The sequence below is a fragment of the Balaenoptera ricei genome, chromosome 9 (assembly GCF_028023285.1).
Source record: "Balaenoptera ricei isolate mBalRic1 chromosome 9, mBalRic1.hap2, whole genome shotgun sequence".
Lineage (NCBI taxonomy): Eukaryota > Metazoa > Chordata > Mammalia > Artiodactyla > Balaenopteridae > Balaenoptera > Balaenoptera ricei.
The window spans coordinates 99,240,448-99,257,988 of NC_082647.1; the positions used below are offsets into that span (position 1 = coordinate 99,240,448).

General features: G+C 39.2%; 1 protein-coding gene across 1 annotated transcript in view; it reads right to left on the bottom strand.

The window, feature by feature from the left end:
• NRCAM (neuronal cell adhesion molecule) overlaps positions 1-17,541 on the bottom strand; it is a 310,432-nt gene that overhangs the window by 67,305 nt on the left and 225,586 nt on the right. Inside the window, exons 4-7 of the mRNA XM_059934189.1 lie at positions 17,008-17,211; positions 11,824-11,929; positions 9,721-9,917; positions 1,978-2,100 (exon numbers count right to left, since the gene is read on the bottom strand). Coding sequence (XP_059790172.1) covers positions 1,978-2,100; positions 9,721-9,917; positions 11,824-11,929; positions 17,008-17,116 — 535 coding nt within the window. The 5' untranslated portion in view covers positions 17,117-17,211. The remainder of the gene's footprint in view (positions 1-1,977; positions 2,101-9,720; positions 9,918-11,823; positions 11,930-17,007; positions 17,212-17,541) is intronic.

Consider the following 17,541-nt stretch of genomic DNA (forward strand, 5'->3'; position numbering starts at 1 on the left):
GACACCCTCTCTTTTTGTTTTCTTCTTACCTAAGTGATTGCTCCTTCTCATCGACTTTCCTTTGCTCCCTAAGTTCTTGGCCCCTGGAGGCTCCTGGTCTCAGTCCCCAGGCTTTGCTCTTCACCACCTGCACTCCCTCCCTTCGTCCTCTCCTCCAGCCCCCGGCCCTACAGAGCGTCTCTGCAGCACTAACATTCACACATTGCCGGCAAGAGCCCTGAATCTTCCTTTGACTCATGTAGCTGTAGCTCTGACTCCTGCTGGACACCTCCACAAGGATGCCTCACGAGCTTCTCACATCCCAAACCCTGGTTCCTAGTCTCCAAGGTAACATGCTAAGGGGAGGTGTGGAAGGATGGGAGAGCAGAGCAACAAACAATTCCCTAAGGATAGGGATGGGGTGAACAGATGTTAAACTGCCTAATGAATGACTTCATTTCTCTGTGCCTCGGTTTCCTCATCTAAAAAGTGGTAAGAGTCATCCGAGATGCTTCCTGGGACTATTGTAGAAAATGGATGAGATAACTTATGTAAAGTCTTTAGCAAAGGGACAGGCACTTAGTAAATGCCCAATCAATATTAGCTGTTGTTACTACTATATATAAAATAGACAATCAATAAGCATCTACTGTATGGCGCAGGGAACTGGGCTCAATATTCTGTAATAACCTACATGGGAAAAGAATCTGAAAAAGAATGGATATATGTATACGTATAACTGAATCACTTTTGCTGTACACCTGAAACTTAACACAGAACTGTGAATCAACTGTACTCCAGTATAAAGTAAAAAATTAAATTTAAAAAAATTAGCTGTTGTTGGGGATAAAAGAACGAAACTGAAAGAAAAGACATAACACATCCTGAACAGCTTGATTTCCTTCCCTTGATGGGCTTCTGCTGTTTCAGGAAATGGCAATTCCATTTTACTAGTTGTTCAGTCTTAGACTTTGGGGTTACCTTTGATTCCTCTCTCTCATGCCTCCACCCTGACCCCAATAAATCCTGGAGGATCTACCTTCAAATTATATCTGGAATCTGACCATTTCTTCCTTCCTCCCTCCCTGCCTCCCTTCCTTTCTTTTTTTCTTTTTTTTTATGGCCACGTGGCACGTGGGATCTTAGTTCCCTGACCAGAGGTCAAACCCGCGCCCCCTGCGTTGGAAGCGTGCAGTCTTAACCACTGGACCACCAGGGAAGTCCCTGGAATATGACCATTTCTTACTTACTTGACTGCCACTACCCAAGTCCGAGTCCCCATCAACTCTTGCCCAGATCACAGCACTGGCCTCCTAACAGAACGCCCTTCTCTCCCTTTTGTCCTCTCTGTTCTCCACACATGAACCGAAGTGATGTTCTTACTATTTGTTTTGATTCAGGTGAAGCCACTCCTTCAATGTCTTCCTACTTCACTGAAAGCAAAAGCCAAAGCCCTTTGCACTGGAGCCCCTGGACTTTCCTGACCTTTTCTCTCACTGTCGCCCTTGGGTCAGTCAGCCCGGGCACACTGGCCTCCCTGCTGATTTTACACACTCCAGGGATGCTCCTGCCCTTGGGGCTTACACTGGTTTTACTCTTTCCAGCCAGATATTTAAGGGCCTGCTTGCTCTTTCACTCCTGTAAGTTTCTGCTCAAAACTCTGCTTATTTTTCTTCACAGCACTTACTGCCAACTGACACATATTTTCTAAATGCATTTATTCTCTGCTTCCTTCTCTCCCCCCTTTTATTCCCATTGCATAGAATATAAATTCAGTGAGAGCAGGACCTTTGTTTGGTTTATTTAGAGAGGTGCCTGGTACATAGTAGGTGTTCAATAAAATAAAGTGACTGAATGAAAGGATACGTGATTTATTTTCCTGAGAATCTCTAAGACATTTTATAAACATCTTATGAATCACAAGAGGTAATAATTGATTGGGACAGCCAATAATCATAAGACTCTTGAAGAAAGAAAGTTCTTATTCTTAAAACTTACAATTATCCATCCAGAATATTATAGGTGGTGGTAACCCAACTGGGGGTCTGCAGGGAAGTACCAAAGACTGGCCATTTCTAAGTGTTATTCGTTCAAGTTTTTCTTTGGTCCACAACGGTGACCCTAATGAAATAAAACAATAACTTCTAAGTTATTTCTGTAATGGAAAATAAAAAGAGCACTAGAAAGAAAGATAAACCAAACTTTTGGAGAAATAGTAACTCAAAATTTATATACATTAAGGTAACGACAAAAAAAATTTTAAATACAGTGTTAAAAAAAGACATTAATAGAATAAATTCTGAGTCAGCAATTCCACGTCTAAGAATTTATATTAAATAAATCCTTAAGAAGATACAAACTAATTTTACTACAAGCATGCCCTTCATGAAAGAATGAAAAACATTTCTATGTCAAAAGATTTGTTAAACAAATAACTGTACATGTACACCTTTGAATATCATACAGTGTTAGACACTGTATAAGTATACTCATTTATAAGATTAATATAAAATATACATGATATCTAGATAAGGCAGAAAGGGTTATAAAATAGTACTTCACAATGAGCTTGTTTTCGACATGTACATACATATCTGCCTAGGTAAAAACAGAAAGAATAGTAATTTCCTTGAATGAAAGGATTTGGGAGTAATTTTTAACTTTCTTTTTTGTTCATTTGTAATTGATTTATTCTATAATGCACACATATTATACACATAATAAACATTTTAAAAAATGACCAGAACTTCAAATGGTTGCTGTTCTTTAAATACATGCTCTTGGGTTGTTGAGAGCATCTGGGTACTGACTAATGCAAAAAGAGCCACAATAATATCAAGATAGTGAGGTCACCCTATTTCCAGTGAAATTTTGAAATAAAAATGTTTAAAGAAATACATGCATCCCAATGTGCATAGCAGCATTACTTACAATAGCCAAGACACAGAAGCAACAACCTAAGTGTCCATCGGCAGATGCATGGATAAAGAAGATGTGGTACATATATACAATGGAATATATTACTCAGCCATAAAAAAAGAATGAAATTTTGCCATTTGCAGCAACATGGATGGACTTGGAGGGCAATATGATAAGTGAAATAAGTCTCTTTGTACAGAGAAAGACAAATACTGTATGATATCACTTATATGTGGAATCTAAAAAATACAACAAACTAGTGAATATAACAAAAAAGAAGCAGACTCACAGATACTAGTAGTTACCAGTGGGGAGAGGGATAGGGGGAGGGGCAGTATAGGGGTAGGGAGTTAAGAACTACAAACTCTTATGTATAAAATAAGCTACAAGGACAGGTCCCAGTGTGGCTTCCGTGCCATCCATCTCGCGGTTGCTGCCGTAGGAGACCTTGGCGGTGGCCCAGGCCACACGTGCCCACAGGCCCCCACTTGTCTCCTGTGGCAGCCTCCGTGCGGTCACCCAGGCCCAGCCAGCCGCCAGGGCTCTCAGTCTCCCCGTTCTCTACTGGCCGCTTACTTCGGGGTCCAGCAGATGCCGGAGACCAGGGAGCCCTCCTGCAGGACCTCGCAGGGGCTGCTAGCTGCCTCCTGAGCCCACTGGGTCTTCAGAGACTCTCCGGAGAAGTCGTGTGGCTGACAGGGTCTTGGTGCTCTGGCGGGGTGTCAGGCCTGTGCCTCTGGGGTGGGTGAGCCGAGTTCAGGACATCAGTCCACCAGAGACTTCCCGGCTCCATGTAATATCAAATGGCGAAAGCTCTCCCAGAGATCTTCATCTCAACGCTAAGACCCAGCTCCATTCAACAACCAGCAAGCTACAGTGCTGGACACCCTACGCCAAGCAACTAGCAAGACAGGAACACAACCCCACCCATTAGCAGAGATGCTGCCTAAAATCTAATAAGGTCACAGACAACCCAAAACACACCACCGGACGCAGTCCTGCCCACCAGAAAGACAAGATCCAGCCTTATCCACCAGAACACAGGCACCAGTACCCTCCACCAGGAAGCCTACACAACCCACTGAACCAACCTTAGCCACTGCGGGCAGACACCAAAAACAACGGGAACTACGAACCTGCAGCCTGTGAAAAGGAGACCCCAAACACAGTAAGTTAAGCAGAATGAGAAGACAGAAACACACAGCAGATGAAGAAGGTAGAAACCCACTAAACCAAACAAATGAAGAGGAAATAGGCAGTCGACCTGAAAAAGAATTCAGAGTAATGACAGTAAAGATGATCCAAAATCTTGGAACTAGAATGGAGAAAATACAAGAAATGTTTAACAAGGACCTAGAAGAACTAAAGAGCAAACAAACAATGATGAACAACACAATAAGTGAAATTAAAAATTCTCTAGAATGAATCAATAGCAGAATAAAATTCTGAGCTGAGGCAGAAGAATAGATAAGTGATCTGGAAGAAAAAATAGTGGAAATAAGTACTGCAGAGCAGAATAAAGGAAAAAGAATGAAAAGAATTGAGGACAGTCTTAGAGACCTCTGGGACAACATTAAACCCACCAACATTCGAATTTTAGGGGTCCCAGAAGAAGAAGAGAAAAAGAAAGGGACTGAGAAAATATTTGAAGAGATTAAAGTTGAAAACTTCCCTAATATGGGAAAGGAAATATTCAATCAAGTCTAGGAAGTGCAGAGTCCCATACAGGATAAATCCAAGAAGAAACACGCCAAGACACATATTAATCAAACTCTCAAAAATTAAGTACAAAGAAAAAAATATTAAAAGCAGCAAGGAAAAAACAACTAATAACATACAAGGGAATCCCGAAAAGGTTAACAGCTGATCTTTCAGCAGAAACTCTGCAAGCCAGAAGGGAGTGGCAAGACATATTTAAAGTGATGGAAGGGAAAAACCTACAACCAAGATTACTCTACCCAGCAAGGATCTCATTCAGATTCGCCAGAGAAATTAAAACCTTTACAGACAAGCAAAAGCTAAGAGAATTCAGCACCACCAAACCAGCTTTACAACAAATGCTAAAGGAACTTCTCTAGGCAGGAAACACAAGAGAAGGAAGAGATCTACAGTAACAAACCCAAAACAATTAACAAAATGGTAATAGGAACATACATATATCAATACTTACCTTAAATGTAAATGGATTAAATGCTCCAACCAAAAGACACAGACTGGCTGAATGGATATAAAAACAAGACCCGTATATATGCTGTCTACAAGAGACCCACTTCAGACCTAGGGACACATACAGACAGAAAGTGAGGGGATGGAAAAACATATTCCATGCAAATGGAAATCAAAAGAAAGTTGGAGCAGCAATTCTCGTATCAAACAAAATAGACTTAAAAATAAAGACTACTACAAGAGACAAAGAAGGACACTACATAATGATCATGGGATCAATCCAAGAGAAGATGTAACAATTGTAAATATTTATGCACCCAACATAGGAGCACCTCAATACATAAGGCAAATGCTAACAGCCATAAAAGGGGAAATCGACAGTAACACAATCATAGTAGGGGACTCTAACAACCCACTTTCACCAAGGGACAGATCATCCAAAATGAAAATAAATAAGGAAACACAAGCTTTAAATGATACATTAAACAAGATGGACTTAATGGATATTTATAGGACATTCCACCCAAAAACAACAGAATACACTTTCTTCTCAAGTGGCCATGGAACATTCTCCAGGATAGATCATATTTGGGGTCACAAATCAAGCCTTGGTAAATTTAAGAAAACTGAAATTGTATCAAGTATCTTTTCCGACCACAATGCTATGAGACAAGATATCAACTACAGGAAAAAAATCTGTAAAAAATACAAACACATGGAGGCTAAACAATACACTACTTAATAACCAAGAGATCACTGAAGAAATCAAAGAGGAAATCAAAAAATAACTAGAAACAAATGACAATGAAAACACGACGACCCAAAATCTATGGGATGCAGCAAAAGCAATTCTAAGAGGGAAGTTTATAGCAACACAATCCTACCTCAAGAAACAAGAAACATCTCAAATAAACCACCTAACCTTACACCTAAAGCAATTAGAGAAAGAAGAACAAAAATCCCCCAAAGTTAGCAGAAGGAAAGAAATCATAAAGGTTAGATCAGAAATAAATGAAAAAGAAATGAAGGAAATGATAGCAAAAATCAATAAAACTAAAAGCTGGTTCTTTGAGAAGATAAACAAAATTGATAAATCATTAGCCAGACTCATCAAGAAAAAAAGGGAGAAGACTCAAATCAATAGAATTAGAAATGAAAAAGGAGAAGTAACAACTGACACTGTAGAAATACAAAGGATCATGAGAGATTACTATAAGCAACTCTATGCCAATAAAATGGACAAGTTGGAAGAAATGGAAAAATTCTTAGAAATGCACAACCTTCCAAGACTGAACCAGGAAGAAATAGAAAATACGAACAGACCAATCACAAGCACTAAAATTGAAACTGTGATTAAAAATCTTCCAACAAACAAAAGCCCAGGACCAGATGGCTTCACAGGCGAATTCTATCAAACATTTAGAGAAGAGCTAACACCTATACTTCTCAAACTCTTCCAAAATATAGCAGAGGGAGGAACACTCCCAAACTCATTCTATGAGGCCACCATCACCCTGATACCAAAACCAGACAAAGAAACTACAAAAAAAGAAAACTAAAGGCCAATATCACTGATGAACATAGATGCAAAACTCCTCAACGAAATACTAGCAAACAGAATCCAACAGCACATTAAAAGGATCATACACCATGATCAAGTGAGGTTTACCCCAGGAATGCAAGGATTCTTCAATATATGCAAATCAATCAATGTAATAAACCATATTAACAAATTGAAGGAGAAAACCCATATGATCATCTCAATAGATGCAGAAAGAGCTTTTGACAAAATTCAACACCCATTTATGATAAAAACCCTCCAGAAAGTAGGCATAGAGGGAACTTTCCTCAACATAATAAAGGCCATATATGACAAACCCACAGCCAACATCTTTCTCAATGGTGAAAAACTGAAACCATTTCCTCTAAGATCAGGAACAAGACGATTTTGTCCACTCTCACCACTATTATTCAACATAGTTTTGGAAGTTTTAGCCACAACAATCAGAGAAGAAAAAGAAAAGGAATCCAAATCGGAAAAGAAGAAGTAAAGCTGTCACTGTTTGTAGATGACATGATACTATACACAGAGAATCCTAAAGAGGCTACCAGAAAACTACTAGAGCTAATCAATGAATTTGGTAAAGTAGCAGGATACAAAATTAATGCACAGAAATCTCTTGCATTCCTATACACTAATGATGAAAAATCTGAAAGAGAAATTAAGGAAACAGTCCCATTTACCACTGCAACAAAAAGAATAAAATACCTAGGAATAAACCTACCTAAGGAGGTAAAAGACCTATACTCAGAAAACTATAAGACACTGATGAAAGAAATGAAAGATGACAAAACCGATGGAGAGATATACCATGTTCTTGGATTGGAAGAATCAATATTGTGAAAATGACTCTACTACCCAAAGAAATCTACAGATTCAATGCAATCCCTATCAAACTACCAATGGCATTTTTCACAGAACTAGAACAAAAAATTTCACAATTTGTATGGAAACACAAAAGACCCTGAATAGGCAAAGCAATTTGAGAAAGCAAAACGGAGCTGGAGGAATCAGGCTCCCTGACTTCAGACTATACTACAAATCTACAGTAATCAAAGCAGTATGGTACTGGCACAAAAACAGAAATATAGATCAATGGAACAGGATAGAAAGCCCAGAGATAAACCCACGCACATATGGTCACCTTATCTTTGATAAAGGAGGCAAGAATATACAATGGAGAAAAGACAGCCTCTTCAATAAGTGGTGCTGGGAAAACTGGACAGCTACATGTAAAAGAATGAAATTAGAACACTCCCTATCACCATACATAAAAATAAACTCAAAATGGATTAAAGACCTAAATGTAAGGCCAGACACTATAAAACTCTTAGAGGAAAACATAGGCAGAACACTCCATGACATAAATCACAGCAAGATCCTTTTTGACCCACCTCCTAGAGAAATGGAAATAAAAACAAAAATAAACAAATTGGACCTAACGAAACTTAAAACCTTTTGCACAGCAAAGGAAACCATAAACAGGATGAAAAGACAACCCTCAGAATGGGAGAAAATATTTGCAAATGAAGCAACTGACAAAGGATTAATCTCCAACATTTCTGCAGCTCCATATCAAAAAAACAAACAACCCAATCCAAAAATAGGCAGAAGACCTAAATAGACATTTCTCCAAAGAAGATATACAGATTGCCAACAAACACATGAAAGGATGCTCAACATCACTAATCATTAGAGAAATGCAGATCAAAACTATAATGAGGTATCACCTCACACCAGTCAGAATGGGCATCATCAAAATATCTACAAACAATAAATGCTGGAGAGGGTGTGGAGAACAGGGAACCCTCTTGCACTCTTGGTGGGAATGTAAATTGATACAGCCACTATGGAGAACAGTATGGAGGTTCCTCAAAAAACTAAAAATAGAACTACCATATGACCCAGCAATCCCACTACGGGACATATACCCTGAGAAAACCACAATTCAAAAAGAGTCATGTACCACAATGTTCATTGCAGCTCTATTTACAATAGCCAGGACATGGAAGCAACCTAAGTGTCCATCGACAGATGAATGGGTAAAGAAGATGTGGCACATATATACAATGGACTATTACTCAGACATAAAAAGTAACGAAATTGAGTTATTTGTAGTGAGGGGGATGGACCTAGAGTCTGTCATACAGAGTGAAGTAAGTCAGAAAGAGAAAAACAAATACCGTATGCTAACACATATATATGGAATCTAAAAAAAAAAAAGGTTCTGAAGAACCTAGGGGCAGGACAGGAATAAAGACGCAGATGTAGAGAATGGACTTGAGGACATGGGGAGGGGGAACGGTAAGCTGGGATGAAGTGAGAGAGTGGTAGTAACATATATATACTACCAAATGTAAAATAGATAGCTAGTGGGAAGCAGCCGCATAGCACAGGGATATCATCTCAGTGCTTTGTGACCACCTAGAGGGGTGGGATAGGGAGGGTGGGAGGGAGACGCAAGAGGGAAGAGATATGGGGATACATGTATATGTATAGCTGATTCACTTTGTTATGCAGAAGAAACTAACACACCATTGTAAAGCAATTATACTCCAATAAAGATGTTTAAAAAAAATAAGCTACAAGGATATATTGCACAACATGGGGGATATGGCCAATATTTTATAATATCTATAAATGGAGTATAACATTTAAAAATTGTACACCTAAAAAAAAAATTGTACACCTGTAACTTTTATAATATTGTATATCAACCATACTTCAATTAAAAAAACATTTAAAGAAATAACACTTAGACATCAATTACCCATTTCATACCTAATTTATTTCCATCTGGCTGTTTGGAGTATGCTTATACATAAGATTCATGAGAAATTAATGATTAGATCAATTTGAGGAAAAATACACTTTTCTTACCCCTGGTGTTTTATTCTGGACTTGTACAAAAGACACATTGGATTGGCAAAGCATTAGGCTGAGGAACTGAGGTCAAGTGGAAAGGGGTGATGATTTTCAGAGGATTGGAATCAACGCCATTGTTTTCTTGTAATGGTATTTAGATGGTGTAACAGATGCTGGGGTTGGAGCTATACTTTAAAAAGGGTCCTGTTTGGTGAACAGGTCCGACTTACTGGATGGACGGATGACAATGTTATTAGAAATTGCAGCCCCGCGTTCGTTCCTGGCTGTACACTGATAAACTCCTTCATACGTCTCCGCTTTCCCCTCGCTCATGATGTTGACTGTGAGGGTTCCCGAGCCAGACTTCATGGTGACAAGAGGGTCTTTATCTATGTCGAAATGAGTCCCATTTCGGGTCCAGGAGAAACTGCCCAACGCATAAAGGATTAAGCTTGTTTACAGTCCAGAAAAACAGGATTATTTCCTCTCTAACAAATTCCTAGCAGTTTTATGGATTTCTAAATAATGATTAGATTTTAGTATTCAGTAAAAAAGCAATAGGCTCCATACCTAAAATGTTTCATTGAATTATGACTTAGAAAAAAGTGCCGGCCATACATACTAAGGTACATGTCTTCATTAGCACTAACCAAAATCTGACTCAATAAAGAAATCATGCATACAAATTGCCTGTCATTTTTCAAAGAAAATATAGGAAGTAGGTCTCCGAGGCACACTCTCTTAGAGCTTTATTAGCATTTTTACTGTAAACTCCATTGTTCATAGAATTGATAACCTGCCTATAAAGATTTGCTCTGGGCTGAAGTGTAAGAAGAAAGGCCTTCACGAGTACTAATATATGTGTGTGTTTAAAAGTGATCAGACCAGTGTCAAGTTGCCAAAATGCAAAATATGAGTTGGGAGGAGAGGAAGAAACATGAGTTCAGTGGTGTTTTAAGTGTCGGTTATTAAAAGTGATCACTGTATATCAAATATATTTTGAGAATTTTTAATTCTAGAGATGATTTTTGTAAATTTCTTAGGAAGTATTTCAAATTGTCAACGGAAAGTCTTCTTTTTCAGTTTTATTTATGTAGAAGACTGCCTTATATAAAAGTCCCAGTGTCCAAGTAATCAAACACTTGATAACTGGTCACAAATCAACAATGGCCATGCTCTTACAAAAGCATGAATCTCTAAACTTGCCCATGATTTCCAAGCCCTCTTGGATTTCCCTTCCCACTGCTTATCCTTATAGCAGGAGTTGTCACAACTCCTAAGGTAGGGGACAGCGGTGTTGGCTGCTGCTGGCTTATTGTAGGTAGAGGCCAGGGATGCTGTAAAGTATCCCACAATGCACAGGAAAGCTCTTGTCTCCATAGCAAAAAATTACCCAGCCCAAAATATCAACAGAGCTGAGGCAGAGAAATCCTGCCTAACAGAGAGTTACAGGAGGTATTAATTAAATGTTAAACTAAAAGGGGTGTCATCAAAGGACATCACATTAGGGCCTGAGTGCTCGAGGGTTTCTAATAATATGACAGAAGAGATTGTTTTGAAGCCAACCTTTGATGGAAGTTTTTGATATACTTTGGTAATTTTTTTCTCCGGTGCCAGTCTGTGATAGATTAGTAAGGCTGGTCATAGACAAACTTGGAAATAAAATATTGAGAAAATTTCCCTTCTTCATAACTTAAAAAAATACACATTATCTCTCAATAATAATAATCCAACTCTCCAGAATTTCCATATATTACTGGACAAGTTAGGGATCATCCACTAAGGAGCTGTGGGCCCTTGGTTAGGTTAACCTAGCATTACTGGGCATCAGTTCCCCATCTATAAGATATACTCGTTGGACCAGACAATGTCTAATGTCTCTCCCAACTCTAAAAAGGCTGTACAGTGCTCATGCCAAGGTGCATATGGAGAATCCTGAGTGCTGAACACTGCCATGTTTGGAAAACCACTTGGGGCTATTTTATAGACTTGTAGAGAGCTAGGAGAGATCTTAGAAGTTGTCAAGTTCAACTTCTTTATTTTACATTTATCTGTAAACTGAGGCCCATAGAGAAGGAATTTGCCCATGTCATAAGGCCATCAGAAGGCTCTTTCCACATCTTCCCACAATTTTTTAGCATATCACAGAAAGGTATCAGTATGGAAATGCAACCATCTGGGTTTTTAAGAAGAATCAACTGAATTTAATTAAGCAGAGAGACAGAACAATGAACCTACAAATGATACTTTAATAATACGCAGGACCTGAAATTAACTTCAACATGAATATCAATGCTTATTATCAGTATTATAACAGCAGAAAGCACACCCACCTTGGAGGAGGTTTCCCTTTGGCCTCACACTGGATTACAATATTCTCCCGTGGGTCAATAATGTAATCTTTTGGAGACTGTTGAATAATGGTTGGAGGTTGTACCACTTAATGGTAGAAAGAAGAACAATGTAAAGAAATAAATCATTTAATATCATAATAGCAATCACTTTTTTCTATATCAAAATCACTTACCCTAGACTAAATGTGCTCCAAATGTTTTTAGTAATTTCTACTGTGGTAACACACCCCCTCAACAGATTTTTAGCTAAAAGACTCCTAAAATTTTGGAGTCAAGGCATAACTCCCTTTTGGTAACTTTATATGTGCTCATAAAGCCCATTTTCCCACATGGAAAGTTTGGGAAAATAATTACCAATATAAGCTTAATATTAAGATAGTTTCATTTCTGATGTAACAATGAGAAATTTCTCTGATAGCTTTGATTCAAATGATGCCTTTCAATGAAATTTAAGTTATGAGGTAAATTTGTATCTTTCTTGGGAAACAGTAACTGACTTGTAGTTCATTACTGGGCTCATGTAAATTAATACATTGGTAACAAATATATTTGAGAAGCTAAGGTGAAAAAGATGGTTAAAATTAGAGACTTGACATGTCTTATTAGAGCCAGGAGGTAGGTGGCTACTAGGAACAAAGATAAAACAACCTTCTTCAGAAGAGAAATTGAATTGGGAAGCTCTCTGTTTTAGGAAACAATATTCTCATTTCACTCTTCAAAGTGTTATCTGATCATTTATTATCAAATTGTAGGGAGAAACCGTTCTGATCTGGAGCAACTGAATCTGAAAAAAGCTGGTACGTGGACATTTGATGTTCAGGTCACTCTAAGATTACCACGTCTTCCTTCTTGTGAAATCAGAATCACAGAGTGTAGAACAGGAAGGGACTGGAGAAATAATCCATTTCGACTTCTTTTGTTGCTCAGAGTAGCAAAATAGCTTGACTAGGAAGGCACAAAGCAGAGAAGAGAAGCGAACTCTCCTGGTGGAAGCCACTGCCTTGCACGACTCGAAGGAGAGCTGTTTACACAGACCAGTGGTTCTCAACCTGGGGCCATTTGCCCCCAGTCCTTGGGGGACATCTGGCCACATTCAGAGTCCATCTTGGTTGTCACCACTGGGATGGGGGTGGTCCTGGCATCTGGTGGGTAGAGGCCAGGGATGTTGCTAAACATCTCACAATGCACAGGACATCTTTACCACGTAAAGACTTATCTGGATCATTTTTCATATTCTGGATTGTCCCTTTCCTCTCCACCTATGCTCTGTGCTTCCTTTGTGAAACTTCTTCCACCTGCCAATCAAGTATTTCCCAAAGCTTAATAATCATCCTCAGCTTTTGTCTTTCTTTCCTGTGGTGAATTGTTGCCAGGGCTAAATTGATCATTTCCATGTTCAATGCCTTATAAATCTGTAAACATGGATCTCTTCTCTTGCTTTGTCTGCCGTCTCGGGGCTGTTCACCAGACATCTCTTACTAAACATCCAAATAACACCTAAAATATAGATAAAAAATGAAACTCATAATTGCCATCATTTATTGTGCACCTATTAACTGCGGGATACTGCACAGAGTCAATTTCAACTCCTTTCGCAAGATCCATCCCTTCCTCATCCTCCTTAGCCGGATGCTCTTCCCAGCCTCTAGCACTGTTCACAGGACACTCATTCTTCTAGCCGGCAGTTACCAAAGCTGGTTAACAGTTTGGGCTCGTGGTTAAGAACTAATCTGTCTATTTCTTACCAGCTGTGAGACTTCAAGCAAGTTTCTTAAACTTCTGTAAGCCCTCGTTTCCATAGAGGAAAAATAGGGTTTAAAAGTAGTATCTACCTCCTAGGGTTGCTGGGAAAATTAAATAAAATAATTTGTGTAAAATTCTTAGTACATTCCAGTCCTATAATGGTTCAGTGATGTTAGCTGTATTTAAATTACCATCATAATCATTTTTAATTAGACCAGCTTCACTTTGGAGTGATCCTTCGGGCTTTGGGAGTAGAGAGTTTGGGATGATGGAAAGGAGCCTAGAATTTCCCACTCAGGGATTGGTGGGCATAGGTGGTGGGTAGGGGGATTTTTAGGAGTGACTCAGTCCAATTCTTTGTGCTTTTCTGTAAGTGACAGAGGTGCAAGGGTGATGGTTGCAGACCCAGAACTTCTATTCATGTGTCTGTAACAGAGCTGGCTTAGCTGCCATGCATAACTGCTAGGAGTTTACCACCTAGATGTACCTCTTTGAACCGTGCTTAGGTCATCTGGCAACTAACAAGGGCTTTGAAGTAATAAGGGGAAAAGGTGATTTTATATAATTTTCCTGGCTAATCTAATATCAAAGAATTTTTCAAATGCCTGAAAACTACTTTTTTAGGTAGATGACAGATGTTGCCCTACTGTCAGAGGCAGCAGTTTTTGATTAGAGCATGCCACTCGGAGACGATGGGAATGGGGGTGCCTGTCTTTTGCACACATCAAAACAATATTCAAATTCTCTGGGCCATTATACTGATGACACTTAGAAACACTAGTCTACCCAGTCCTACAGGTTGAAGAAGTTTGAGAGCGAACTCGGGTGCAGCATTTTCATGCGCCCACCTCCTATATATACCCAAAGACATGTTTTTATTCCAGCAAGCCTTTAATAGCATTTCGAACCAGACATTCTCTTCAAATTTTGTGAATTTTCTCACTGAGTTACATCAGATGTGAACAAAGCTCAGCAGTTAGTAGCCCAGAATATTGGTAAAAGAAAGACAGTAATACCTGAGTCTTCAGAATTCATGCAAGGAATAGATTAAACCTGCTTCTTGGAATTTAAATGCAATGATTAGCCACAGTAAACACACACGCTTAAAAAGATGTTAGTCACGAAAACAAAATTGTGTGTTTTAATTCACAGCATTCATTCAAAAACAAAGACACAGTCAAATTTTCACACTGCCTGGTAATGACGGAAAGACACTTACAGTCTTCAAGAAGTTTTGCTTTTTCCCCATCAATATCAGCAGGTGAGTGGGCAAACAGGATTAAAGAAAATCAGGTGTTAGTAATAAGAACGTTAGCACCCTGAAGATAAAAGGGGCATCTTGCCTATTTTATTTGACCTAAAAAACCAGTAGAGCAAAGGTGGAGGTTGTGAAGTAGCAAGGGAAAGAAACTCCCATTAAAGGTTTTGTTTATTCCTGAAGCAGACCTTTCTACATACACATATGGAAGAACAAAAGAGATGCTGTAGGCCAAAAAATGATTCTGCCAGGAATAGGAATGGCTAATTCCATTCCATACGTGTTGTGCTGGACAAGTAATTACATTCAATTTGAAAAACAGCTGAAATCTACAATTAATCTGAGTTGTCACATACTGTGTTGTGTCTGATCCTATTATCCCAGACATCACTACGCACATGGTGATAATACCTAACAATGGGACATTGCTACAATGACAGTGCTCCATCCAAGCCAAATCCAACACTGATTTGAGGTTTTTATATTTCTATGGTTAATCGCCAAGTCGGTAATTGCACTTTTCAGACTGTTAGCATGTTTCTGCTTCAGAATTCCTCAGTCACCCAGGGTTTGCCAGTACCCACCCCAAGGAGCAGCTCACAGAAAGGGGGGATAAGGAATAGGGGCAGGGAAGAAATTACATTAGCATGCAATTCACGTGATTCTGCTGTGCTGCCTGTCATTACTACTTGCAAAGGTTAATGCAGGAGCGCCTGGGTTGCCTGTGACTTTCTTTTCATCATGGTTCTGCTCTTCTCCATTAGCAGCGATAATTGAGTTAGCCGTAGGTGACTGTTTCCCTCTGATTGTAAGATTGAGCAGTCAGATTAAAGGGGAATATATTTAACAGAAGAGAGAACAAAAGCATTTCTCTCAAATGCTCTTTCTTCTATACATCCATTAGGGCGAATGCTTACTTAGGCATTCCAACTCCAATGGGCTTAACCAATCATATCTCTTTTTTTTTTTTTTTTAACTGAAATTAAGGTCACTGAATGAATATCTTTTGAAAAGAAGGAGAATGTTGCATTTTCTTACACTTTAGACTAAAGATGCACAGAAAAGGGAGTCAACAAAGTATGGGGCCAATCACATCTCTTCTTAATTGCCTTCCCACTGGCAGTTGCAACCTCTTTGGCAAAAAAAAAAAATTGACATCCCAACAATTGAATCGCCCCGGGAAAGTGTACCTTCCTTGTACCTTGGAAAGCTCGCCAAACAGATGTTCTATTCAAGAAGCTAATGGATTTAAAGAGGTCATGCTGATTAGGGATGAAGAATAAATCAGTTCTGAAGTACAGTATTAGTCCAGATTTCAAATTCTGCTTTCTGTTGCAGGCAAAGTGACCCGTTGGCACCTAGCATTATCTTTAGTTCTTACAAACAGGCCACCGAGCCCAGGGAGAGTGCAGTATATACAGTACTTTATTCAGGAAAGGGTGGGCTCCTATAGTAGCTGTTACTTGCTCCATTTTAAATAGTAATTTTGCTGAAGACTTGTTTAATTCTCAACATTGACATCTTGGTCTTTGATCACCGTTTTAAAAACAAAGACCTTTCACTAGGCTTTAGATAAGATATATTTCCTAGCTCTAAACTCATATTTAAGATCCCAAACTCAAAAGTGAATTTTGCCTTGTCTGAATCCAGAGAAACAAGCCATGGGTAGTCTGGGGATACAGAGGGCGTGGGGTTGGCTGAGAGATGATCTTTTCACTCTTAGCATATGAAGAAAGAAGGTGGAGATGCAGGGACAGGATAAACGGTGGGTGGGGTGGGGGGGGGTCTCTGTGATCATTTTAAAGCAATTCCTATAGTTTTCTTGCAGGACGGCTTCTATAAAGAGTTGCCTGTTGGGAGGATCAGGGCAGTTCACAATTCACTCCTTCTCTGGTCAGTCCCCCACCATGGTACACCAAAAGCACCTGAGGGGAGGGACAGATAATGACAGGGAAGGGACAATGTGTCTGACCGATTCAATGGCCATTTCTAGGGTCTGATTCTTTATAAACACAGGGTGCTGAAGGTAAAAGCCAAATTAGTTTTGATTCACTTTTCAGGATCACACGGACATCTGCTCCATCCACACGGTTCAGAGTGATGGTAAATGCCGGGGAGGGTCTGACTCCCGGGCCTAACAGCTTTCCAACGTTAATACTTACGATCAAGAGGGACTTCCAGTGCACTAATCATCTGGCACAGGAAGAGTATCAGGGGTGCTCTGCCTGCAGATAAGTGCTTCTTTTTCGGCATCATTATTTTAAGCTGCATTAGCTGAACTCCCGCTGAGCCCCACAAGCTGAATTTCCTTTTCTTCTTTCACAAAAGATGTGTGTGCAATGTTTAAATAAGTCTCATGCAGGAAACTGAAAAAGGATAGGAGAAGAATTATCGTGCATTTTTTAAAAAAGGAGGAAATGAAGAGAGGGAGTCGGCAGCACAGAAAATCAGTTCTGTATTATACATGAACTCTAAATGGAACTCTAACTTCTAAATATTTCACTCTGAAGACTGGGAGAATCACTTATTCATAAATCAGCTAAAATTAGGTCAGAAATATTTGTAGTGATGTCAAGCAAAAGCTGTCAACTTTGCCACCCTTCTGGTTTTCCCATTTTGAATATCTGCTTTATATTAGAGGCGACCATGTCCCTAATAGATCAGGAAAACTTGGCTTATAAATCGGTTAGAAGGTG